A 27,440-nucleotide genomic window follows, 5' to 3' on the forward strand; every position below is an offset into this window, starting at 1 on the left:
TGTCGTCTATAGACGATCTCAAGAGGTCTTCTTCCGTTGTTTTAAGACCTCAAGAGGTTTTCTGTCTGCAGAGGATATCAGGAGGTTATATTTTATCTTAAAAATAAATCAAAAGGTCTTTTGTTGTTAGAGACAACCTCAATAGGTATTTTGTTGTTATAGAGAATTCCTGAAGGTCCTCAAACAGTCCTAAAGAAGACCTCAAACAGTCAAGAAACCTTCTGCTGGCTATAGATGGCCTCAGGGTGTCTTCTGTGGTTTTAAGACGACCCCAAGAAGGTCTTCTGCTACCTTTGGAACACCTTAAGAGGTCTTCTGTTGTCTAAAAAATCATCAAGATGTCTTTTGTCGTCTATAGACGACCTCAAGGGGTCTTCTGTTTTCTGTAGACAACCTCAAGAGGGTTTCTGTCTATAGGGGATCTCAAAACGTCTTCTGTGGTCTATAGACGATCTCAAGAGGGTTATAAGCGACCGCAAGAGGTCTTCTGTTATCTATAGACGACTTTAAGAGGTATTTTGTTGTCTATAGAGGTTCTCTGTCGTCTATAGAGGATGCAAACACCTCAGTGGGACTTCTGTGGTCTAAAGACAATCTCTAAACGTCTTATGTTGTCTAAAGAACACATCAAAAGATCTTCTGCTGTTTTGGAACACCTCGAGAGGTCATCTGTTGTCTAAAAAATCAGCAAGAGAACTTTTGGCGTCTATAGATGACCTTAAGAGGTCTTCTGCTGTCTATAGACGATCTCAAGAGGTTTATAGACGGCCTCAGGGGGTCTTCTGTTTGCTGTAGTCGACCTCAATAGGGTTTCTTTCTATAGGGGATCTCAAAAGGTCTTCTGTGGTCTATAGACGATCTCAAGAGGTTTAGAAACGACCTCAAGAGGTCTTATGTTATCTACAGAAGTCCGCAACAGATCTTTTGGTGTCTATAGAGGTCCTCTGTTGACTATAGAGGATCCAAAGACCTCAGTGGGTATTCTGTGGTCTAAAGACTATCTCAAGAGGTCTTCTGTTGTCTAAAAAATCATCAGAAGGACTTTTGTCTTCTATAGGCGACCTCAAGAGGTCTTTTGTTGTCTATACACAGAAATAAAAATTAGCCATTTGATAAAAAAAAATAATGATTCAATCAAAAATTTATCGATTTTCCGGCGATAAAAAAATTTTCATATTGCCAAAATTTGATAAAATTATTTGACCACAAAGTAAAAATACAACTGATAAAATATTTCACATATTGACTAAAATATTTATCGAACAACATCTTCTTTTGCATATAGACAACCTCAAAAAGTCTTATGTTTCATATAGATGATTTTAAAAGGTCTCTCGTTATCTAAAGAAGACTTCAAAAGGTCTTCTCCTGCCTTTGAAAGACCTCGAGAAGTCGTATTTTGTATACACGAGAACTCAAAAAGTTGCCTTAAGACGACCTCAAAAGATCTCCTATTTTCTGTAGGGGATCTTAAGAGGTCTTCTTTTACCTAAAGAAGACCACAATAGGTCTTCTGTCGTCCAAAAGCCACCTCAAGAGGTCTTATCCAGCTTGAAAACGATCTCGGGTGGTCTTCTGATTTCTAAAGAAGAACTTAAAAGTCATTCTACTGCCTTTGAAAGACCTTGAGAGGTATTCTGTTGCATATGGAAGATTTCTTGAATTATTTTGTTGTCTGTTGCCTGTAGAGGATCTCAAGATCACACAAAAGTACAGTTAATACCTGGTTTTTATGGAAAACAGTTGTTGTGGTCTCTTTTATAATGCTTTAATTAATTTTAATTTTTTTAAATTTTATTTTTAAAAATTTGTTTGGGCCCTTCTTCGCATTGCCTGAAAGCCTTTATAAGTTTTTTTATAATTATCGGGTATGTTCTGAGACACACTTCATCTCTCACTACACGTCTCAAGCATTTTGTTCACCCCATTTACGCTTATTTTTCGAGTATTTTATGAGTGGACTAGGGTGTACTCTTCTTTTTAAATACCCTAATGTATCTTAGCCCCAAGAAATTCGCAAAAATAGGACTAAATGGGGTGAACAAAATGTTTGAGGCGTGAAGTGAGAGGCGAAGTGTGTCGCAGAACATACCCGTATAAGATTTTTTGGCCCCGATTTTACCAAACCGAACAAAAGGGTAAAACCTCGTTCTTTGAATAATCTTTAAAATTCCCCACCACTCCAAAAAACACCCACCCGATTTGGCTAATAACAACATAATCATCATTTGTCTCTTTTTTTGTGGACAGATGACAAACTCAATTAATTTGGAAATATTTTCAATCTTGTCAACCGGTCGATCCCCCTTTACCCCCTTAACAACGAAAAGTATAACAAACAGCATCAGTCGTTGTCAACCAACCACCACCAGTCTGTCGTGTCACTTATTAATGTCGTTCAAATGCGAAGTGCGTGAGTGTCAGTCAACGACAGAGAACATAAAATCAAAGCTTAAAAGTCCCAACTTAAAATCATCGAAGGCGTTGTAGCTGCTGCTTTGCTTACAAACTCAACACAACGCCGAACAACTTGAAATGCTTTGGAAAATGCATAGAAAATAAAGAATGATGCCATTTTTGTGTAAGACGGCTTTAACAACAACAAAAACGAACTACCAAAAAAGCCACCAGTCAACCATGGATACCAGAATCAATGCCCCCACAAGAAAAAAACCAAAGTTGTTGGTTTTTTCCAACAATTTTTCTCAATATTATCTGAAAAGTGAAACTATTTCTGAAATCACATCTTAAATTCAAACACTCAAAAACAGATTCAAGTTTTCTTTGATGTGTTGTTTGTTTGTTTTTTTTTTCTTCTTCTTCTTATTTTTCAGCTAATAGCCACCATTGCCTTATGGCTGGTGGCCTGGCTGTTGGTTCGTGTTGGTGTTGTTTCTTGCCTTTTGGGCTGGTTGGTGTTCTGGTTATTTTGTGGTATTTCTCTCAAGGTCATCGATATTCCACTGCAAAACTGCACTTTAAGCTAATAAAAAACAACCGCACCGCTACCACCACAACACATGTCCGAGATTTTTCTTCTTTCAAGCAGGGATTGATAAACTGCATTTTTCAAAATTGAAATACTTGACATATGTACATATATATGTGTGTGCATTAATTGCACTCAGTTGCTGGGCTAATAACAGATTTCAAATGGGTTGACTTTTTAATACCATGGATAGTTTCCACTTCAAGAAGCTATTTTATCTACAGCATCCATAAACCACACGTAGCAGGTGTTCTATTCATAGAAAACATTTAGGAGTTATTTTATCCACAGAAGACCTTTAGAAGGTCATTTACCCTTTGAAGACCTTCCATTCATTCAAAAACTTTAATACGTCTTCAATCTATAGAACACTCCTAAGAGGTAGCTATCCATGAAAGAGAGATAAGATGTTTCATATTCACCAAAGACCTTGATTCCGTCCTGTGGGAAGTCTTCTATTTACAAAATACGTTTAGGAGACCTTTCATTTATAGAAGACCCGAAGAAGGTGTTTTTTTATATAGACTCGTAAGGTCTTCTTTTGGTTAAGGAAGGCCTCAAGAGGTGATCTGTTGTCTATAGCCAACCTTAAAATATCTTCTGTTATTTAACGAAGACTTCAAAACCTCGAGGGATCTTCTTTTGCATATATAAAACCTCAAGAGGTCTTTTATTGTCTAAATAAGACCTCAAAATATCCTAAGTTGCCTTTCTAAGACCTCGAACTGTCTTCTTTTCATATAGATGTCCTCAAGAGGACTTCTGTTGGTTAAAGAAGACCTACAAAGGTTGTATGTTGCCTTTAGAAGACATATTCTTTTGCAAATAGACGACCTCAAGACGTCTTCTTTTGTCCTCAAAATGTCCTAAGATGCCTTTCTAAGATCTTCTAAGGAAGGCCTCAGGAGGTGCTCTGTTGTCTATAGCCAACCTTAAAATATCTTCTGTTGTCTAAAGAAGACTTCAAAACCTTGAGGGATCTTTTTTTGCATATATAAAACCTCAAGAGGTCTTCTATTGTCTAAATAAGACCTCAAAATGTCCTAAGTTGCCTTTCTAAGACCTCGAACTGTCTTCTTTTCATATAGATGTCCTCAATAGGTCTTCTGTTGCTTAAAGAAGACCTCCAAAGGATGTATGTTGCCTTTGGACGATATCTTCTTTTGCAAATAGACGACCCCAAGACATCTTCTGCAGTCTTTGGAAGACTTGAATTTACATATATTTTGTCAATAGAGAACCTCAAAACGTCTTCTGTTGTCTATAGACGAACTTAAGAGGACTCTGTTGTCTAGAGACTACTCTTCTCTTGTATAGGTTTTATGTTGGCTATAGAAGACCCCAACAGGCCTTCTGTTGCATGTTAAAGACCTCAAGAAGTCTGCTGCTTCTGGAGAAGTCTGTTGTCTAGAAAAGACCTTAAGAGGTCTTCTGTTCAATTTGGAAGACCTCAAAATGTCTTCTGTTGTTCATAGAAGTCCTCTAGAGGCCTTCTATTGGTTAAAAAAGGTCGCCTGTTGCCCTTGGACGATATCGAGAAGTCTTCTTTTGCCAATAGACGACCTCAAGAGGTCTTCTGTTCTCTGTCTATAGACAAACTCAAGAGATGATCTGTTGTGGAGAAGAATATGCTGTTGGCTGAAGAAGACCTCGAGAGGTATTGTGTTATATATTCAGACGACCTCAAGAGGTTTTTTGTTGCCTTCAACAGGTCTTCTGTTGTCTTGAGAAAACCTCAAGAGGTCTTCTGTTTTCTATAGACGACCTCAAGAGGTCTTCTGCTTTCTGGAGAAGACTCTTTTGCTGTCCAGAGAAGACCTCAAGAGGTCTTCTGTTGTCGCCTTTGGAAGACCTCAAATGGTTTTCCGTCGCCTTTGGAAGACTTCGAGCTGTTTTCCACATAGAAGTCCTCAAGAGGTTTTCTGTTGGTTAAAGACGATCTCCAAAGATCGTATGTTGCCTTTGGAAAACATCGATCTTCTGGTACATATAGAAGTCTTCAAAATTCCTTTCTTTAGAAGACCTCGAAGTCTTCTGTTCTCTATAGAGGACCCCAAGATGTTTTTTGTCTGAGATCGTCTCAAGGCTTCTTTTGGACGACTTCGCGAGATCCTACTGTTGTCAATAGCCGACCTCAAAAGGTCTCCTGTTGCCTTCAGAAGTCCTTGAGAGGTATTCTTTTGCGTACAGAAGTCCTCAAGAGGTCTTCTGTTGACTACAGATGACCTGGAGAGGTCTTCTGTTGTCCATAGATGATCTCAAGACATCCTCTGTTGTCTATAGACGACCTCAAGAAGTATTCTGTTGCCTGTTGATCTCAAGACTTCTTCTCCTACCTTTGGACGACTTCGCGAGATCGTACCTTTGTCAATAGCCGACCTCAAGAGGTCTTCTGTTGACTACAGATGACCTGGAGAGGTCTACTGTTGTCCATAGATGATCTCAAGACATCCTCTGTTGTCCATAGATGATCTCAAGACATCCTCTGTTGTCTATAGACGACCTCAAGAAGTATTCTGTTGCCTGTTGATCTCAAGACTTCTTCTCATGCCTTTGGACGACTTCGCGAGATCGTACCTTTGTCAATAGCCGACCTCAAGAGGTCTTCTGTTGACTACAGATGACCTGGAGAGGTCTACTGTTGTCCAAAGATGATCTCAAGACATCCTCTGTTGTCCATAGATGATCTCAAGACATCCTCTGTTGTCTATAGACGACCTCAAGAAGTATTCTGTTGCCTGTTGATCTCAAGACTTCTTCTCCTGCCTTTGGTCGACTTCGCGAGATCCTACTGTTGTCAATAGCCGACCTCAAAAGGTCTCCTGTTGCCTTCAGAAGTCCTCGAGAGGTATTCATTTGCATATAGGAGTTCTCCAGAGGTCTTCTGTTGACTACAGACGGCCTGGAGAGGTCTTCTGTTGTCCATAGATGATCTCAAGACATCCTCTATTGTCTATAGACGACCTCAAGAAGTATTTTGTTGCCTTTAGAGATCTCAAGATGTCTTCTTTAATCTATAGCCGACCTCAAGAGATCTTCTGTTGTATGTAGATGACATCAAGAGCTACTTTGGAAGACCTCGAGCTGTCTTCATTTGCATATAGAAGTCCTCAAGAGGTCTTCTGTGGGTTAAAGATGACATCCAAAAGTCTTCTGTTGCCTTTGGAAGACCTCGAGAGGTATTTTTTTTGCATATAGAAGTCTTAAAGTTTTCTTCCAGTGTCTATTGAAGACCTCAAGAGTTCCTTTGTCTTCTATAGACAACCTGAAGTCTATAGATGAGCTTTTTTGACGATATACGATCTAAAGAAGTCTTCTGTTGTCTTTGAAAGGCTTCGAGATATCTTTCTTTTGTAAATAGACTCCCACAAAAGGTATTCCGTTCCCTTTAAAAGTCCTCAAGACGTTTTCTTTGGAAATAGAAGACCTCAAGAGGTCCTCTGTTTACTACAGGCGACCTGAAGAGGTCTTCGGTTATCTACAGAGGTCCAATAGGTCTTATTTTGTCTATGGACGACCTCAAGACCTTCTTCTGCTGCTTTTGGAAGACTTGAAGAAGTCTTTCTTTTGTCAATAGACTCCTTGAAAAGGTATTCCGTTGCCTTTAGAAGCCCTCGAGATGTCTTCTTTAGATATAGAAGACCTCAAGTGGTCCTCTGTTGTCTACGAACGACCTGAAGAGGTGTGCTGTTGTCTATAGACAACCTCAAGAGGCCTTCTTTTGTCTATAGACGACTTCAAGACTTCTTCTGCTGCCGTTGAAAGACTTTAAGAGATCCTTCTTTTGCCAATAAATGACCTCCAAAGGTGTCCTGTTGCCCCTAGAAGTCCCCAAGAGGTCTTCTTTAGCATATAGAAGACCTCAAGAGGACTAGTACTGACTACAGGCGACCTGAAGAAGTCTTCTTTTTTCTATAGACGACTTCAAGACTTCTTCTGCTGCTGTTGGAAGACTACGGGAGATCCTTCTGTTGTCAATAGATGACATCAAATGGTCTCCTGTTTCCCTTAGAAGTCCTCAAGAAGACCTCTTGCATATAGAAGATCTTGTCTATAGACAAACTCAAGAGGTCTTCTTTTGCCTATAGACGACCTCAAGACTTCTGCTGTGTTGGAAGACTTTCGTATATCTTTTTTTGCCAATAGACGACCGCAAAAGATAACCCATTGCCTCTTGGCATATAGAAGACCTCAAGAGGTCTTCTCTTGACTAGAGGTGACCTGAAGAGGTGTTCTTTTGTCTATAGACGACCTCAAGATTTCTTCTGCAGCTGTTGGAAGACTTTGAGAGATCCTTCTTTTGTCAATAGACGACTGCAAAAGGTCTCCTGTTTCTTTTAGAGGTCCTCAAGAGTTCTTCTTTTGCACGTAGAAGATCGCAAGATATATTTTGTTGACTTCAGATGACTTGAAGTGGTCTTCTGTTGTATATAGACAACCTCAAGAGATCTTCTGTTGTCTATAAACGGTCTCTACAGGCCTTCTGGCCCATGAGGTCTGTAGGCAACCCCAAGAGTTTTTCTGTTGTCTATAGACGACCTCAAAAGGTCTTCTGTTGCGTAGAGAAGAGCTGTTTTGTTGTCTACAGACGTTATTAAGAACGCTTCTGTTGTTAAAAAGTCTTTTAGAGGCCTCCTTCTGGTTTTTGTAGGCGACCTTAGGTTAGGTTTAAGGATGCGCAGCCATCTAGTAGAATGGGTGACTGCTTCCCTCGGAGACCGTTGGTCCATTGTGTTCATCCTGTGTAGACTGTTGTTGAGGATTTAAAGATCTCTATCTCCTCCGCAACTTCACATAGTCTGCAGTAGTCAATGCCTCTGTCGTCCCATTTTGAAGTTAGAGATCTCACTCTGCAGTGACCTATTATAAGTCCCACCGCGATTTTAATCCCTAACTTATCAAGTGAGAATAGTGAAGCCATTCTTCGACGAGAAACCACAGGCCCGATCGCCCTAGATACCCTACAACCAGGTTCCAATAGCCATCGTTGATGTGCTCTCTTATTGAAGATCTCCCGAAGTTTGCCGATGAAGTGGCACATCGGTGGCCGAACGGTTTCATCAACTGATAAGTCGATAGACTTAGAGCCACCTCGAGCCAGTTCATCTGCTACCTCGTTTCCCATAACATAGACGACCTTAGCAGGTCTTCTGTTGACAGGATGTCTTTTGTAGCCTTTGAAATACCTCGAGAGGCCTTCTTTCTAAAGAATACCTTTAAGAGTTCTTCTATTTATTTCTGTTTTCATCTTGCGATATTACCAGAAATGATTAGACATTTTTATTTCTTGCCAACAACGGCCTATTACCTCATACAACCAAATATGGTAAATTTTCACAGCATCTTCTGGTGGTTAAGTAACTTCACAGCACATGTCTCTTTCGGATGGTTTGGTTGGTGTCTTCTGGCCAAAATAAAAATTGCCAAAATTTCCCCGCCTAATAATGACATGAATGGTGGTGTAAATTTAGGCATCGTCACAAATCTCCATCCATTTGTCACAGCAAAGGCCAAAGTTGATGTGAAGCCATTGGATGCCAAATAAAGTCCAACACATATCACAATGAACTCCAGCTACGGGGTGTCAAATAAACTGATTTGTCATAAAACTGGTGGCCAGAATTTACATAATTTCCCATTCATAGACATTGCCTGGCTGGTTGGTGGGCTGTTTTTTTTTTTCTTTTTTCAAGCCCACGTTCTTGGGATACGTAGCTGGTTCATTCATAAATAAAACAGCAACAACAACAAATCATCATGAACAACAACCACAATGGTACATTGAAGAAATCTTGGCGCATTCGTGGCTAATTATGGAGACAGAGATGACAGAGAACCAGAGGGGATAGACCAACTTCAAGTCAAACTAAAAATGGAAATAAAATAGAAACGACACCAACAAACAAAAAATTTGTTGAACTGCAGAAGAGACTCTGTTGCTGTTGCTGTGGCTGCTGCTGATGATGATTTGGTTGTGGTGGCGGCTATGACGGTGACAACAACGCCAATGTTAATTATGATGTGAAGTGTAGAGGATGAACATAAAGTTAACGACCTACTAAGCGCAGAATATTAGAAAATATTCGATGAGAATAAATATGAAGCAGAGGAAGAAGAAGAACTCCCTGAATGTTGAGCAAAGAATTAGGTGAAATTTTAAATAATTAAAGAATGAATGAATAGAAAATAATCTGCTTGACGGATTGATAAATCATTTGGAAAGAAAATTATGACAAGATGTCGGAAGAAATTAGAGGGAAAACATTTGATAGGATAGACCTAAGAAGTAGGTAGAATAATGCTTAGGGAAAAATGATTAAAACAACATTCAAAACAATGGATTGAGAAGGAAGCACCCAAGAGGTAGGTTAGGTTTTGGGGCACAAGTCCTGTTCAGGTATTCTATAGCCAATAGCAAATTTCTTGAGACCTTCTAAAGACAACAGAAGGCCTCTTGAGACCTTCTGTAGACAAAAGAAGACATTTTGAGGTCTTCTATAGGCAACAGAAGACCTCCTATGGTCGGCTATGCCCACAGAAGACATCTTAAGGTCGTCGATAGACAACAGAAGACCTCTCGAAGTCATCCATTAGCGACAGAAATCCTTTTAAGGTATTCCAGAGTCAACACGAAATCTCTTGAGGTATTCTGTAGACAACATACGACCTCTTGTGGCGGAATATAGGAAACATCTATAGACATCAGATGACGTTTTAAGGGGTTCCATAGGCAACAGAATACATCTTGAGGACTTCTATAGGCACCAGAAGATGTCTTGAGGTCTTCTATAGACAACAGACGACCTCTTGTGGCCGATTGTAGCAAACAGCAGACCTCTTGAGGTCGACTATAGGCGACAAAATACCTATTGATGTCTTCTACATGCAACAGAAGACCTCTGGAGATCTTCTATAGACAAGCGAGACCCCTCGAGGTCGACTCGAGTATAGGATACAGAAGGCGACTTGAGATCTTCTATAGGCACTAGAAGATATCCTCAGGTCTTGTATAGACAACAAAAGACCTCTTGTGCCCGACTAGACCGATTGAGGTATTCTACAGACAACGAAAGACATGTTGAAGTCTTGTACAGAAAACAAAATACCTTGCGAGATCTTTCTATGCAACAGAAGACATCTTAAAGTCTTCTATGGACAACTGACGACCTCTTGTGGCCGACTAGGCAACAGAAGACCTATTGAGGTCTTCTACAGACAACATAAAACCTCTTGAGGTCTTCTAAAGGCACCAAAAGACCTTGTGAGATCTTTCTAGACACTAGAAGATATCCTCAGGTCTTCTATAGACAACAGAAGACGACCTCTTGAGGTCTTCTATCAACAGAAGAAGATTTTTGAGGTCTTCCATGGACAACAGACGACCTCTTGTGGCCGACTAGGCAACAGAAGACCTATTAAGGTCTTCTACAGACAACGAACTACTTCTTGAGGTTTTTTAATGGACAACAGACGACCTCTTGTGGCCGACTAGCCAACAGAAGCCCTATTAAGGTCTTCTACATACAACGAAAGAACCCTTGAGGTCAACTATAGGCGACAGAAGAGCTGTTGAAGTCTTCTACAGACAACAAAAGACCTTGTGAGATCTTTCGAGGCACTAGAAGATATTCCCAGGTCTTTTTTCGACAACAGAAGACCTCTTGAGGTCTTCTATCGATAGCAGAAGACTTTTTGAAGTCTTCCTAGACTCCAGAAGATATCTTGAGGTCTTCTATGGCCAACAGACGACCTCTTGTGGCCGACTAGGCAACAGAAGACCTATTGAGGTCTTCTACAGACAACGAAAGACTTCTTGAGGTTTTCAATGGACAACAGACGACCACTTGTGGCCGACTAGGCAACAGAAGACCTATTTAGGTCTTCTACAGACAACGAAAGACTTCTTGAGGTTTTCAAGGACAACAGACGACCTCTTGTGGCCGACTAGGCAACAGAAGACCTATTTAGGTCTTCTACAGACAACGAAAGACTTCTTGAGGTTTCCAATGGACAATAGACAACCTTTTGTGGCCGACTAGGCAACAGAAGACCTATTAAGGTCTTCTACAGACAACGAAAGGCTTCTTTAGGTTTCCAATGGACAACAGACGACCTCTTGTGGCCGACTAGGCAAAGGAAGACCTATTAAGGTCTTCTACAGACAACGAAAGACTTCTTGAGGTTTTCTATGGACAACAGACGACCTCTTGTGGCCGACTAGGCAACAGAAGACCTATTAAAGACTTCTTGAGGTTTTCAATGGACAACAGACGACCTCTTGTGGCTGACTAGGCAACAGAAGACCTATTAATGTCTTCTACAGACAACGAATGACGTATTGAGGTTTTCAGTGGACAACAGACGACCTCTTGTGGCCGACTAGGCAACAGAAAACCTATTAAGGTCTTCTACAGACAAGACGAAAGACTTCTTGAGGTCAACTATAGGCGACAGAAGACCTGTTGAAGTATTCTACAGACAACATAAGACCTCTTGATGTCTTCTAAAGGCAAGAAAATACCTTGTGAGATCTTGAGGTCTTTAATAGACAACAAAAGACCTAATGAAGACTTCTGGAGGTAGAAGAAGATATCTTGTTGTTTTCTATAGGCAACAGAAGACCTCTAAAGGATTTCTGTAGGCAATAGTATACCTCTTGAGATCGAAAACAGAGACCTCTAGTGGTCTTCTGTAGACGTCTTCTATATGCAACAGAAAATCTCTTGAGGTCTTCTATGGAAAACAGAATACATCCTGGAATCAACAGCAACAGAAGACCATCTCAGCCAACAGAAAACCTGTTGTTGTCTTTTATTGGCAATAGAAGGCCTCTTGAAGTCTTCTACAGGCAACAGAAGACCTCTTCTAAAGCAAATAGAAGACCTCTTGAGGTCAACTATATGCAACAGATACCTCTTGCGGTCTTCTATAAGCAACATAATACCTCCTATAAGCAACAGAAGGCATCCTGTGATCGACTATGGGCAAGAGAAGGCCTCTTGAGGTGTTCTTTATACAACAGTAGACCTCTTGATGTCTTCTATAGGTAGCAGAAAACCTCTTGATGTCTTCTATAGGCAGCAGAAGGCATCTTGATGTCGTCTATATAAACCTCTTGAGGTCTTCTTAAGGCAACAAAATACCTTTTGTGGTCCTCTATAGACAACAGAGGACCTCTTGTGGCCTTATATAGTCTGCAGAAGATTTCTTGAAGTTTTTTTTTATAGAAGACCTCTTGTTGTCTTCTGTAAACAACAGAATACCTTTTTTGGGCTTCTATAGGAAGCAGCATACCACTCGAGGTCTTCTGTAGGCTACAGAAGCCTTCTGAAGGTCTTCCATAGGTAGCAGAAACCCTCTTGAGAACGATTATAGGAAACAGAATTCCTCTTGCGGTCATATTTAGACAACAAATACATCTTCCATAGACAGTCGAAAACCTCGTCGAAAAGCCGAGCACAAATGCCGTCTACCGTAAAATGCATGGGTCCATATGCAATGTGCTACTGTTCGGGCTCAGAGGTCGGAGTAAGTGGGTTCAGAGAACACCTACCTTGGAGAGAAGTAGTAGTAGATGGGTTCGAAGGCCATATACGGTAGAGGTCTTACCCATCTGCCTTAGAGAAGATGGTTTCAGAGGTCATCTACATTAAAGTAGGTAGTCTCGGATGGCATTTGCTGCAGATTAGATGGACTCAGAGGACATATGCTGTAGGTGGCCTTTAGGTCATCTACTCTACGGTATGGCAGCTGACCTCTGAGTCCATCTACTCTTAAGTAGGGGATCTCTAAGACCACCATTCATGAACGGTCATCTTCTGTTGAGGTCATTTACCATAGTGTATATGGACTTTGGAGCCATCTACTCTACGGTAAATCAGTAGATGACAGCCTATGACCGATGGCCTCAGATGTCCCGAACATTAGAGTAGATTGACTCAGAGTAGTTGGCCTAAAGACCCTTTGGGCACTGTAGGCATCTACAGTAGAGTTAATGAGCTTCAGAGGTCCATAAATATCGAAGAGAATCTCCAAAGTAAAAAATTAAAAACCTCTTAAAGTATTTCTAGGAATCAGGATGGTTCTTAGATACATATCACTAGGTCACTACGTCGGTATTAGTCAGTCAGCTTCTTTCCATTTAATTTTTTTAATATAAACTTTAATAAATATTTTTAAATTTCAATTGTCATAATTTGTATGCCTATTTTTTCCATGTGCCATACAAAAGTAGAAGCTATCAACAACCTTCATAAGCGTCGTATTATCTTCAAAATCAAAGATAAGATTAAAGAGGAAAATATGCGTAAATAAGAAAAGATATATTTATCTACTACGGTTGCCAAGTAACGGCGTTGACGACGACAACAGCGACATGCAGGTGATTAGCAAATTTGCTTTAATTGAAAAGATAAATAATTTGCCAAATCAAGCAGTAAGTTGAACAATCTACAGCTGTGGAGGCAGTAGAAGCAAAACAACATCTAAAACAGCAGTTCTTTTTTAACACCAAATCTCAACCACCACCTACAGTACCACACCTTCCATATGATGGTGTGGTGCTTCATCTTTTTAAATGACTTAAAGCCATAATCAATATTCATTGAGCAAAGAGCTGAAGCGGCAAAAAGAAGCAAATCACGTGCTTCAAGCAAATTTGTTTTGTAGGAAAATCAAGAGCTTACGGAAAAAACGATGAATATCAAATTGAAAGGAAAAAATGCCCCCAATCTTTACAAAAAAAAGAAAACACATCTTTTGACCCGAATATTTTATAGAATATCATCATCTAGTTGAATTTAAACAAACAATTCAAAGCGGCTAAGAAGAGAAAATACCGGCAGAGAGATGCTGCAATCAACAACAACAAAAACGTATACAAACTATTACAAGGTTATTATGTAGCCTTTTTATGGACTAACTGATAGACGACGGGCAAGTGTAAACTACGATATGCAATTACAAAAGTTGAACAACTTGTTTTTTTTTCCTTTTTTCATTTGGCTTCCATCAGAAGCCAACAAGTATCTCATTTTTCATGTCCAAGAGAAGAAGAAAAAACTACTATAGCTAAATTGTGATAAAGGTGGCAAGGAGGCTGCCAGCTTCAGCTAGCTATACAATCAACCATTATCCTCCTTACTTAAATGTTTTACAAGAGAAGCAAAAAAATAATGGAAAACTAGGACATTATCATGTACAAGTGCATGACAGAGAAAAAGTCATTCCTTCTCATATGTATGTATTTGTCACAAATACTACTTAAGGGCTTTTCAAAGTTCCACATGGTGCAGGGGACTAATAAATGCATTGTAAAGCATTCGTCACTGCAACAAAACCACTTAACTGCACATAGAGCAAGAATATTGTCAGAGCAAACACATTTTGGGAGAAAAATTGGGTATGGTAAATAAATTAAATGTAAAATATAAAACATTTTAAAATTTATAATATCCCAGCAAAATTTGACGGAAGGGGTTCTTTGCGATGACGTGATTTCATGTCATCTTTTGCATTGGTTCAAAGGAAGTCGTGAAAGATCCGATCTTTTCATTAGGATTTGAACCAATGCAAAGGAAGTCGTGAAAGATCCGATCTTTTCATCAGCATTTGTACCCATTCCATCGCTCCAATAGAGATGATGTTTGTGTTTTTATTTACACACCTGTTTATTTTCATTTTGGTATGTTCCAGTACTGCAAAAATCTACTAATTTTTACTATTTTTTCCGATAACATAAAGGAAAAATTGTTATCGTAGTAAAAATAAGTAGATTCTTGCAGTTTCTGGAACAGACCAAAGTTGTTAGAACTGTCGTCGTGATGTTGTCTTACATTTCCTGCATATCAAACAACTAAAACTTCTAAACAATTGGTATTATATGAAGTCCCAACCATCGAGCTAAAAATAGAATCGGACTGCACACATTGTTATTTTAAAAGTTCCCTTGTCTGTTCTAAATCTGACATAGAATGAAATCAATCAAATCTCGCTTCTTGGAATTTGAAAAAAAGTCCGAAACGAAAAGGAGCAAGAATCTGAAAATTAAGAAGAAACTACTTTTGGAAAGAAACAATTAAAAATAAATTAATTAAGCATAAATGGTATTTTCCATAAAAAGTCTCTCCTCCCCGTTCGTTACATTTTGTTCTTAGAGATACCTAAAGCAAACCGGGTTGTAGATCCCTACATATTTCCGTCACTAAACAAAAGAGTATAAATTACCAAAATGTTGTTATAAAATAACAAAATTATAAAATAAAAGTAATTTACGAAATAAAAATACTTAAAGGAGTGCATTTGGAGTCCATGTTGAAATCTGAACTGGTGATGGGAAGATAATTGAAAAAACCTTTTGTAAGATGAAAGAATATCAGTTGCGGAGAACGGAGAAAGTAATTTTTTGCGTTGCAGCGGTGGTGATTACATTGCAATTTTGGATGTAAACTTTTGAAAAACTAAACTGATAAATTAATTGTAGCTATTTCATGAATTCGTTTGAATTAATAAAGAGTTTTGTTTTTCATGAAACCCATATTTCAATACAGCATTTCCATTTTGCAAACAAGACATGAAAATTTCATGCCAAGGGGTTGGTGAAAATGACATGTCAAAGCATGGGTGAAAATGACGTGTCAAAGCATTGGTGAAAATGACATGTCAAATCATTGGTGGAAATGACATGCCAAAGCATTGGTGGAAATGACATGCCAAAGCATTGGTGGAAATGACATGTCAACGCATTGGTTAAAATGACATGCTTAGGATCCAGAAAAGAACGTCATCTTTTGGGGTCCACGCTCATACAAAATTCATCGATGAAGATGCTAAAAAGATGACATGCTAGATCACTTGCAATGTCAATGTCAATGTCATCTTTGGCATCGAACATTTTGCTGGGATATAATAAAAAAATATATAAAATAAAAAATTAAATGTATAAAATATAGAATATAAACTATAAACATACAATATTAAATAGAAAATATAAAATAATTAAAATATAAAATATAATTTATCCCAGCAAAAAAAGTCCTCCCAAAATCATGGGTTTTGTAAGGGATTTTTGGCGGCCGTAACTACTCGCAAACCCCCTTTCTTCCACATTATTTTTACAAGGGCATGTCGCACTCAGTTTGTATTCATTTTATGACCACTAGAATAACTAGTTATTCTGTGGCCACTAGAAGTTGAAAAATAAGTTGAAAAAATTATGTTTTTAGAACAGTTGGTGTAGAGATTTTTTTAATTTCATGACACTTCTTACTTTTATTTTACTTTATTTTATTTGCCTTGCTGTGCGAGTTGAACACACGAACCCCCTGATTTCTAGCCAAAGACACTACACACTATGCCACGCACACGAACATTAAGGGTTGCTTAAGAATTTTAATGTGCAGTGCATATGTGCACCACGAACTGTTATTTTTTAATTAAAACAAACTCGCGTGCCGACAGTGAGCGTTGAACACACAACCCTAGGATTTATAGTCGGACACACACTCACTGTGCCACCGTCCTCATTACTTTGTGAGGAGCAAAGTAAGTAGGTTTGCCTTGTAATTTTTTTAAGAAGTATCCCATTACTTTCAGATTACTTGTAATGGGAAAAGAAGCTTGTTTACATTACTTTGTAATGGGTTACGTAATGACTAATTGATCCGAATTTTTGCTGGGATATATCATAAAAAATTTAAAATACAATATATAAAACATAAAATAATAAATATTAAATATAAAAATTAAAACAAATTAAATACGAAAATTTAAAAACATAAAATAAATAAATAAATATAAAAAAATAAAATATAAAATATAAAAATTTTAAATTTAAAATATAGCATATAAAATATAAAAACTAAAATATTAAATACAAAAAAATAAATACAAAAAAACTAATACAAAACAAAGCAAAAAAATTAAATATAAAAAAATAAAATATTAAAACTAAATAATAAAAAAAGTAAATATAAAAAATATAAAATAAAAAATTAAAATATACAGCATAAAATATAAAACATTAAAACCATTTAAGATACAAAATAAAAAATATAAAACATAAAATATTAAATATACAAAATAAAAACAAGTAAAATTTAAAAAATTTTTAAAATAAAAAAATTTAAAACCTAAGATATAAAATGTAAAATGTAAAACATAAAATTTAAAATATCTTATAAAATTATAATATAAAAATATGACACATAAAATATAAGAAACTTTAAAATATAAAATCAAAATATGAAAAAACAACGCAACATATAAAATATAAAAAAATTAAAATACAAAATATAAAACATAAAATAATAAATATTAAATATAAAAATTTAAACAAATTAAATACAAAACTAAAAAATACAAAATATAAAAAATTGAAATATAAAATATGAAACATAAAATATATACATATAAACTATAAAAGATTTTAAATATAAAAAAATTAAAACATAAAATATAAAAAAATTTAAAATGTTATTAAAAGTTTTAAATCTGAAATAGAGCACATTAAATATAAAAACTAAAATGTAAAATACAAAACAAAACAAAAATAAATACAAAAATACAAAGCAAAAACATTAAAAATAAAAAAATCAAATATTTAAACTAAATAATACAAAATTTCAATATAAAAAATATAAAATATGGAAAAAAATTAAAATATATAACATAAAATAAAAAACATAAACAATTTTGGATACAAAATATAAAATATAGAACTTAAAATATTAAATATACAAAATAAAAACAAATAAAATTTAAAAAATAATATATTAAAAATAAAACATAAAACATAAAATATAAAATGTAAAACATAAAATATTTTATAGAATTAAAATATAAAAATATGACACATAAAATAAAAAAAAACTTAAAAATATAAATATACAACATTAAATATAAAACATAAAGAATGTAAAATATAAAATACAAAATAAACAATGTAGAACCGTAAATATTAAATATAAAAATAAAAAAATATAATTAAAAAAATAAAATATTAAATATAAAAAATAACATATTAAAAATAAAACATAAAATATAAAACATAAAATATAAAATAATTTATAGAATTAAAATATAAAAATATGACACATAAAATATAAAAAAAAACTTTAAAATATAAGTATACAACATTAAATATAAAACATAAAGAATGTAAAATATAAAATACAAAAAAAATGTAGACCAATAAATATTAAATAAAAAAATATAATTAAAAAATAAAATATTAAAAATAAATCATAAAACATAAAATATTAAATATAAAATGTAAAACATAAAATATAAAATACAAAATTTAACATATAAAACATAAAATAATAAAAATAAATATATAAACTATAAAATTTAAAATATAAATATATATTTTATATTTTTTTTATAATATACATTTTGTATTTTATATTTTATAGTTTGTGGTGCAATGGTTAGCACGTCCGCCTTGCACTCAGAAGGTCTGCGGTTCGAATCCCAGGCCAAGCAACATCAAATTTTCAACGGTGGCAAAATTCCCCCTCAGTAATGCTTGGCGACATTTCCTGAGTATTTAAGCCATGAAAAACATCTCTACAAGTGGTGTCGTAAGACACGCCGTTCGGACTCGGCAATAAAAAGTAGGTCCCATATCATTGAGCCAATATGAATCGGCGTGCACTCATTGATATGAGAGAAGTCTCCCTTGTCCCATCTGGGATGTTTGTGGAACAATTATTATTATATTATATTTTATGTTTTATATTTAAAATATTAAACATAAAATATAAACTATAAAATACAAAATGTAAAGTAAAAAATAAATATTTAATATTGAATTTTTAATGTTTAATATATATGTATTTAATATTCAATATTTAATATTTAATACTTTATATTTAATAATTTATATTTAATATTTATTATTTAATTTTTGGTATATATAATTTTAATATTTAGCCTGCTGGAGCGCACGATAACTCTCGAACGGATCATTCCGATTCAAGACCAAAGTTTAGCTGTCGTAATATTTTGTCCAAACTTAGTTTAAGTTCGAAGATGGGTTGGTCTACTCCTTCCGGTACCTTCCACACAAAAGTTCGAAAATGTTCGGAACAAGTGTGTGCACCATAACTCTTGATGGAAGTAACCGATTTGGTCCATGCTTTGCACATCGTGAAATTTCTACCGGACTTAGATAAGGCCCTCAAGTCGAGGACCATAAATTCAAAAGCTATCCTCGACTGCAAAAACGCTCTGCTTGAAGTTCGTGATATCGTTGGCCTTTGCTGGGTTCCAGGACACAGTGATATAGAGGGAAACGAAGAGGCGGATGAACTAGCAAGGGGTGGATCTCAGTCGACTGACTTACCAGTTGAGTCATCTATCAGACCACCAAGGTGCTACTACATCCGGAAACTTCGCGGTTTCTTTCTTGAGAAGGCAGGGCAAAAATGGCACAGGGAACCTGGTTGTAAGGTATCCAAGGCAATCTGGCCTAGCTACTCTCAATATAGAACCAATTCTCTCTTCTCACTTAATAAGTTAGGGATAATGACCACTGTAGGACTCATTACGGGTCATAACATGGTCAGGTCCCTAACTTCTAGATGGGACAACAATAGTGTAGACTATTGTAGACTATGTCAAGACCCAGAAGAAACAGAGGCGGTCGAACATCTACTGTGTAGGTGCCCCTCGCTACTCACGAGGAGACATCGATTCTTCGGTAGACATAAGATAAATACTCTGACTTTCTTCTCCGACATAGATCCCATCTACATTTATCAATTTGCCAAAAATCTTAGTTGGCTTGGCAAACAAAACTAATCAACCACTTTTCTATTCTTCTTCACACAGGGGGATAGAAACCGGCTCAGCTTAAACCACATCCATACCACATTACCTCCACTGCATCAACACATCTTCAACTACATCAACACATCCTCAACTACAGCAGCCACACACCCACATCTATAACTTCATCACATCCATATCTTCAACTTCAGCAGCCACACACCCACATCCATAACTTAATCACATCTATAAAACCAAAACTCTTTTTCATCAGAATCAGCAATAGACAAACCATCGCATACCATCCACCATACACCAGCATTCATCACCATCACAACCTGAACAACCAATACTTCAAACTCTACAATAGACCTACCACAACACTCAACTTTTTTCTAAGGATGATCACAATGGACCTCAAGGTCTCCGAGTGAAGTAGCTGCCAACAACGGTAGCTGCGCGTCCTATAACCTAACCTAACCTAGATAAGGTTCCAATATGGACTCAATCGGTCCACTCCTTCGGGTACCTCCACACAAAATTTCGGAAAAGTCCAGTTTAGGACCTGCTCTCGATTCGCTTTGATTTTTATTGTAACAAATTGTATTTACTGTCCCCTATATGACGGTACAAGTTTCATCAGGGGCAAGTCAATACTTCCTGAGCAAATAGCCTGAAAGGTGCAAAAAAAAACCCAATGATACTGTGTGTTTCGGTCGAAAATTTGGCTTTCGTAATATTTTATCCAAATTTAGTTTAAATTCGAAGATAAGCCATATCGGTCCACTCCTTCAGGTACCTCCCCCACAAAAGTTCAAAAATGTTCGGAAAAATTGTGCTCATGATAACTCTTGAAGCGAGTGACCGATTTGGTCCATACTTTACACATCCAACCATATCTTCCAGACATAGAACAGGTTTGAATAGGGAATATATTTGTCCATTCCTTCGGGTACCTCCCACACAAAAATTTGGATAAGTTCTCGAATCACTTTGGTTTTTGCTAAACCAACTAGCATTGCCTGCATTCATTACGACGGTAAAAGTTTTTTCATGGCGAATCCATTCTTCTTGAGAAAACGGCCCGAAGGGTGTAAAAGCCCCCTATGGCACCATATGTAGTGGCTGGAGATAACACTGATCAAATTTTGTCCAAATTTAGTTTCAGTTCGTAAATGGCAATACCTGTCCACAATTTCCGGTAGTTTCAGTTCGAAGATGGACAATACCTGTCCACAACTTCCGGTACTTCCCCCAGTATTTAAAAAATGTCACTAAAACCAAACAGAAAATGGCCCACTTTTGAACTTAAACTAAATTTGGACAAAATATTAGGGGATCGTTTGGACCAACCCCTAATATTTTGTCCAAATTTAGTTTAAGTTCAAAAGTGGGCAATTTTTTTGTTTTGCAGTTAATTCCTAATCCACATTTTTTGTCGCCAAGTTAAAATGTCCAAAAATTGCCACCCAATCCTGAAAAGACCTTAAATACATTCGATCTGTCCTTTGATGAAAGTTTTCGGCAAAGCCGACTGATACTTTTTTACTTGTTATTTTATATTTTTGAACAAGAAAAAGGTACTTACTTGTAAAAACAGATATCTCAAAATCCCTTTCCTGAGATCTGTTGTCCATAGAAGACCTCAAGAAGTGTCTTGTTACCTTAAAAAGATCCAAAATGTCTTCTTTTGTCTGTAGAAGACCTCAAGACTATGCATTTTGTCTACAGAAGACCTGCAGAGGTCTTCTGTTGCCTATTATGTAGTCTATTGAAGACCTTAAGAGGTCCTCTGAAGACCATAAGAGGTCCTCTGAAGACCATGGAAAACCTCAAAAGGTCTTCATTTGTCTTTAGAAGACCTGAAAAGACCTTCTTCTGTTGTCTTAATAAGGCCTCAAGAGGTCTTCCGTAGTCTTTAGAAGACCTCAATTGGTCTTCTGTCGTCTTTTTTTCAGCATAGGATCTCCTCTGTTGACTACAGAATACCCCAAGAGGTCCCCTGTTGTCTGTAGAAGACCTCAAGAAGTCTTCTGTAATCTTTAGAAGACCTCAAGAGGTCTTCTGTAGTCTATAGAAGAACCCAGTGGCCTTAAAAGGTCTTCTGTTGTCTTGATAAGGCCTCAAGAGGTCTTCCGTAGTCTTTAGAAGACCTCAATTGGTCTTCTGTCGTATTTTTTTCTGCAAAGGATCTCCTCTGTTGACTACAGAATACCCCAAGAGGTCCCCTGTTGTCTGTAGAAGACCTCAAGAAGTCTTCTGTAATGTTTAGAAGACCTCAATAGGTCTTCTGTAGTCTATAGAAGAACCCAGTGGCCTTCTGTTGTCTTTAGTAGGTCCAAGAGGTATTCTCTTGTCCATAGAATGATCCTAGGGACTTTTGTAATTCATAGAAGAGTCCAAGAGGCCTTATGTGGTCTACTGCAGACGCAAGAAGTATTCTGCTGTCTGTAGAAGATCTCAATAGGTGTTCTGTTGTCCATAGAAACCTAAAGATGTTTTTTGTTGTCTTAAGAAGACCTCGAAATGTCTTATTTTGTCTGTAAAATACCTCAAGACGACTTCTGTTGTCTATAGAAGACCTAAAGAGGTCTTATGTTGTGTGTAGAGACTCTAAGAGTTCTTCTGTTATTTCTAGAAAAGGGGTCTTCTGTTGTCTATTCTGAAAAGACCTTAAATACATTCGATCTGTCCTTTGATGAAAGTTTTCGGCAAAGCCGACTGATACTTTTTTACTTGTTATTTTATATTTTTGAACAAGAAAAAGGTACTTACTTGTAAAAACAGAGATCTCAAAATCCCTTTCCCTATGCGACTCCTTCCTCCACCCCCTTCCACATTCCATAACTAAGCTACAAAGTAACATTTTGTGTTATTATTGCCATACACATTTTTTTAATAATTTCAAAATATTTAAACAAATGTGTTTTTATGAATACTTAAAATTTTCATTTAGAAGACTCTCGTGGTCTCTTTTCCCTCCCCATACACCTTATACACATATCCACATTTATTAGACATATTTCGATATCGTTGTTGCTGTTGTTTTTCTTAGACGGGTCTATACAATCAACTTGTTCGAATAAAAAATATTTGCTGACTTCTATAATAGATGCAAGCTCTAGCTAGCTAGCTGGTTGGCGGCTGGCTAGCAGCAAGAAGTAACCTACCAACTAACCAGACCCCAAACAGCGCCAAAATATGCGACGTCTCCACCGTCAACGTTGTCTATGTGCGTTTATTTATTTATTTAGCGTTTTTCTGTTTGCTTTTAAATTTAGCGCAAAAATACCGACTGACTAAACGATACGACAGCGACTTATTCTCAATCCGAACGCACACACTTGCATACATCTAAGGAGCAAAGGCATACACATACACTGGCAAGAGAAGTTTTTGTTTGCTAAATAATATGGGACTGCTCCAAAAAGAAAGAGCAATATACCGATCCATGCCCAGACACTTAGCATGGAGAGATATATACTTACATACATACATATGTACGAATGGATGTTCATGTTTTGTGGACCAAAAAGCCAGCCCAAAGACGATTATGATGGAAATAATGCCAAAACATCATTATTTGGTATTACTAAATATTAGAAACAATTTTTTTCTTCAAAACAATTTTTGGGAATTTAGTTTTAGTTCAGAAATGTTTTCAAAATATTTATATTAATTTAATACAGTTGTAATGTATCTTCAGGTTGGGTCAAGATCACCCAATACGTTATATTATTTAGGAATTTTCCTCCTAAATCCTTTTTGAGTAACTTTTTTCACAAATTTTCCATCTTTCTCTTTAATTACAGATTTTACAAAATTTGGGTAAAGTTGATCGTACAGCAGATGAAATTTTTGATGACCACTTGAATAATTTCAATCGCCAACAACAAAATGCCAATAGATTACAAAAAGAATTCAATAACTACATTAGATGTATAAGAGGTAAGATGAAACAATGTTTTTAAAGACGGGGTAGAGGATTTGGCCAACCATACTCTCTGGCTTTCTTTTTCTTTTGAAGATATTAAAATTTTGTTATTATCTTTGCAGCTGCACAAATTGCATCCAAATCCTTGATGGATGCCATTTTTGAAATTTATGAACCCCAATGGAGCGGTTATGATGCTTTAAGTGCACAAGTCCAATCGGCTGAATCGTTATGGCAAGATTTTGCCCACAAATTGGCCGATCAAGTATTGATTCCATTGAACACCTATACAGGACAATTTCCAGAAATGAAGGTAAGTGAAAACTATCCGTTATTTCTATCATTTTACCTTTAATTTATTTTCTTTCAGAAAAAAGTCGAAAAACGCAACAGAAAACTTATCGATTACGATAGCCAACGTCATTCGTTCCAAAGTCTACAAGCCAATGCCAACAAACGTAAAGATGATGTTAAATTGACCAAGGGCCGCGAACAATTGGAAGAAGCCAGACGCACATATGAACTTTTGAACACGGAATTACATGATGAACTACCGGCTTTGTACGAATCAAGAATATTGTTTTTGGTAACCAATTTGCAGACACTATTTGCCACAGAACAGGTTTTCCACAATGAAACGGCTAAGGTAAGAATTTTTCTAATGGAAACAAATTTATTTAAAGATTTTTTTTATTATAAAAATGTGGTGGCTTAAGTCTGGGGTGTTCTTTCCATTCACAATTTTTTTTTTTAATTTTTAATTCAATTTATTCAAAAAAATATTAATTACAAATATATGTTGCCCCAGCGCACAGTTGTCCCAATTCAAATTTTTTTGGCCAAAATTATTTAATACAACATAATGTATACTTTTCGTTTATAAATAGATTAATATTTATTATAATAATATTAATATTTATTGCAAATCCGTTAAAACGCGTTTCTGCAATCATAAGGTACAATATAGTACTATTTATTAGGTTTTTAGATATGCAAAGGCATACAAAATGTTAGGGTACAAAATGTGATGTTTTAGTACAAACATGAGTTGTAAAACAAAATAAAATGCGGTAAACATAATTCAAAATTTACTCTTTTTATAAAAGTATGACTTAAAACAGGCTTAAGAAGGTTGTTTTATACTATTAAGTAAAGAAAATAAAAGAACTCTATTAAGTTTTAAATTAATTAATTATTGAATATATGTAGATATTTCGTTTTCCAGAACTATATTTTCATCGCCATATTCTTCTTCGAATTCTTCATCTGTGGTTTCATCACAATCAGTATCATTCGCGAGCCGTAATTCATCGTTTAGTTCACAAACTAACAATTCGATTACTTCAGATGGCAGGTTTAACCGCTTTCTTTCTTGTAAGGGGGCGTTTAGGCGTATAGATGATATAAGTGGATCAGATGTATCCAATGCTCTATTAAATACGTCTGTGAGATTATTGACACGACTACTGTTTCTAGCGTGTAATAATCTGTCATTTTTATATATTTTGTTTCTGCATTCAGCAGCATCCTCTCCAAAACATCCAACTGGCAACACAACATTCTGCATTATTTGCTTAGAATGAATCAAGACCTTGTGCACTGTTGGTGTCATCGCTACCCAAGGATAATGGCCCTGAATATATTTAGCTGTTTCGAAACAGTATTTTTCAAATTTTTCCAAATCAAGGGGAAATCGGACGGTACGGCTATGTCACAGTGTGGGCCAATTTTCAAAAAATGTTGCAGAAATGTTTTTTATACTATTAAAACCTTAAATATCAATTTTAAGAAAAATCGGATGAAACTTTGTCTTTATCCCACATTTTCAGTTCAATACTATATACAATAAAAACATCAATTTATAAAAAATTTCACTCAACTTAAAGTAGAAAAATACATTTTTTCTAAAAAAGGCAAAATAAGGCAAAATATTTCATCTGAATATGATAGTACATACCCCTGCCAGCTTCCAAAAATTTTTTGGAGGAGACGATATTTTTACATTTTTTCTAAAGTTTAAGAAGATTTCAAAAATATTTGTAAAAAATAATTTTCAATATACACACAAACTTTTATCTCCCTACCCAGATATTACAACTTTCTTCGTTCTTTCTTTATATATTATGAAAGCACTTATTATCAGCTTCCAGATTCATAATAACTTTGGTCTGAATTTCGTATACCCATTCGACCACACAGCACACCAAAAAGTATATATTTTACAGCACACAGTCTGTTCTATTTTTTATACAAAAAATTTTCAACTTTAGCATTACACCAACGAGCGGCTATTAATGGTATTTAGAAAAACCAATTATTTTCGGATGGTTTGAAGTGTTTTTTATTATTCCGCGCACAAAAATTATAGAAATATGAAACTTCAAAAAAATAATTTTGGCCAAAAATTTTGTGATTGCGACAACTGTGCAGCGCCTTGAAGGCTTATTGGGGCTAATTGATTAAAATATTTTCTTAAAGACGTGATTGCAAAAAGTTCAATACTTTGTGATTAAGTGTAGTTTAAGGACTGTGTGGTGGTCCTAATTACAATTCTAAGAAGTTCTGTTTCGGACAGCTCGATTAAGCGCAGTATAAGGGCTACCGGAGGATAGTTTTGAAATTTTCACCAAAGATGGTTTCGTTTGTCCATAGAAAATCTCGAGAGTTCTACTGTGGCTTATTAAAGGCCTCAGGAGAAGTTCTGGTATCTATATATAAACATAAGTAGTCTTCTGTTGTGTATTGAAAAACCCAAAGAAGTATTCTATAAGCTTCGTGTGGTATTCTCTAACATATAAAAGACCTCAAGAGGCCTTCTTTTGTCTACAGAAATCCCAACCAGATTTCGTGTTATCTACAGAATGCCCCAAGAGGCTTTCTGTTTCTTTTCATGTCTATAGAAGGGCCCTAGAGGCCATCTGTTGTCTATAGAATTGTCTAACAGGTCTTCTGTTCACTATGAATTCACTAAAGAGTAATTCCGGTGTCGATAGAAAACCTCAAGAGATCTTCTGTTGTCTTTAGAAGATCTCAAAAGGCCTTCATTTGTCTTTGAAATACCTCAAAAGGCCTTCATTTGTCTGTAGAAGAACTAAAAAGGTCCTCTGTTATTTTAATAAGGTCTCAAGAGGTCTTCTGTAGTCTTTAGAAGACCTTAAGTGGTCTTCTGTAATCTTTTTCCTACAGAAAAGCTCCTCTTTTGTGTTTAGAAGACCTGTGTTGTCTGTAGAAGACCTCAAGAGGCTTTCTTCAACCTTTATAAAACATCAAAAGGTCTTCTGAAGTCTATAGAAGAACCCAAGGGGCTTTCTGTTGTATATTGAAGATCCAAGAGGCATTCTCATGTCCGTCGAAGGACCTTAGAGGTCTTCTGCAATCTATAGAAGAGTCCAAGAGTCCTTCTGGTGTCTGTAGAAGACGCAAGAAGCATTCTACTGTCTATAGATATATATCTTCTTTTGTCTGTAGAAGGCCTCAAGACGACTTTTTTGTCTACAGAAGACCTGTAGAGGTCGTTCATTTGTCTGTAGAAGACCTGAAGCGGTTTCTGTTGCCTTAATAAGGCCTCACGAAGTCTTATGTAGTCCTAAGAAGGCCTCTTTTTTCTGCAGAAGACCTCCACTGTTGTGTATAAAAGACCTCAAGAGGACTCATGTTGTCTGCAGAATACTCTAAGAGGTCCTCTCTTATCTGTAGAAGACTTCAAAAGGTTTTCTTCAATCTTTATAAAACATCAAAAGGTCTCCT

At 36.1% G+C, this 27,440-nt stretch overlaps 1 protein-coding gene across 31 annotated transcripts in view; it reads left to right on the forward strand.

Annotated features, from left to right (window-relative positions):
* The window catches only part of Amph (amphiphysin), a 181,963-nt gene that overhangs the window by 119,988 nt on the left and 34,535 nt on the right, over positions 1–27,440 (forward strand). For all 31 annotated transcript variants that reach the window (XM_073955299.1, XM_073955312.1, XM_073955308.1 and 28 more), the window contains 3 exons: positions 23,572–23,707; positions 23,816–24,006; positions 24,064–24,339. In XM_073955299.1, coding sequence (XP_073811400.1) covers positions 23,572–23,707; positions 23,816–24,006; positions 24,064–24,339 — 603 coding nt within the window. The remainder of the gene's footprint in view (positions 1–23,571; positions 23,708–23,815; positions 24,007–24,063; positions 24,340–27,440) is intronic.

The sequence above is a fragment of the Musca autumnalis genome, unplaced genomic scaffold, assembly GCF_047663935.1.
Source record: "Musca autumnalis isolate F117 unplaced genomic scaffold, ASM4766393v1 scaffold_5, whole genome shotgun sequence".
Classification (NCBI taxonomy): domain Eukaryota; kingdom Metazoa; phylum Arthropoda; class Insecta; order Diptera; family Muscidae; genus Musca; species Musca autumnalis.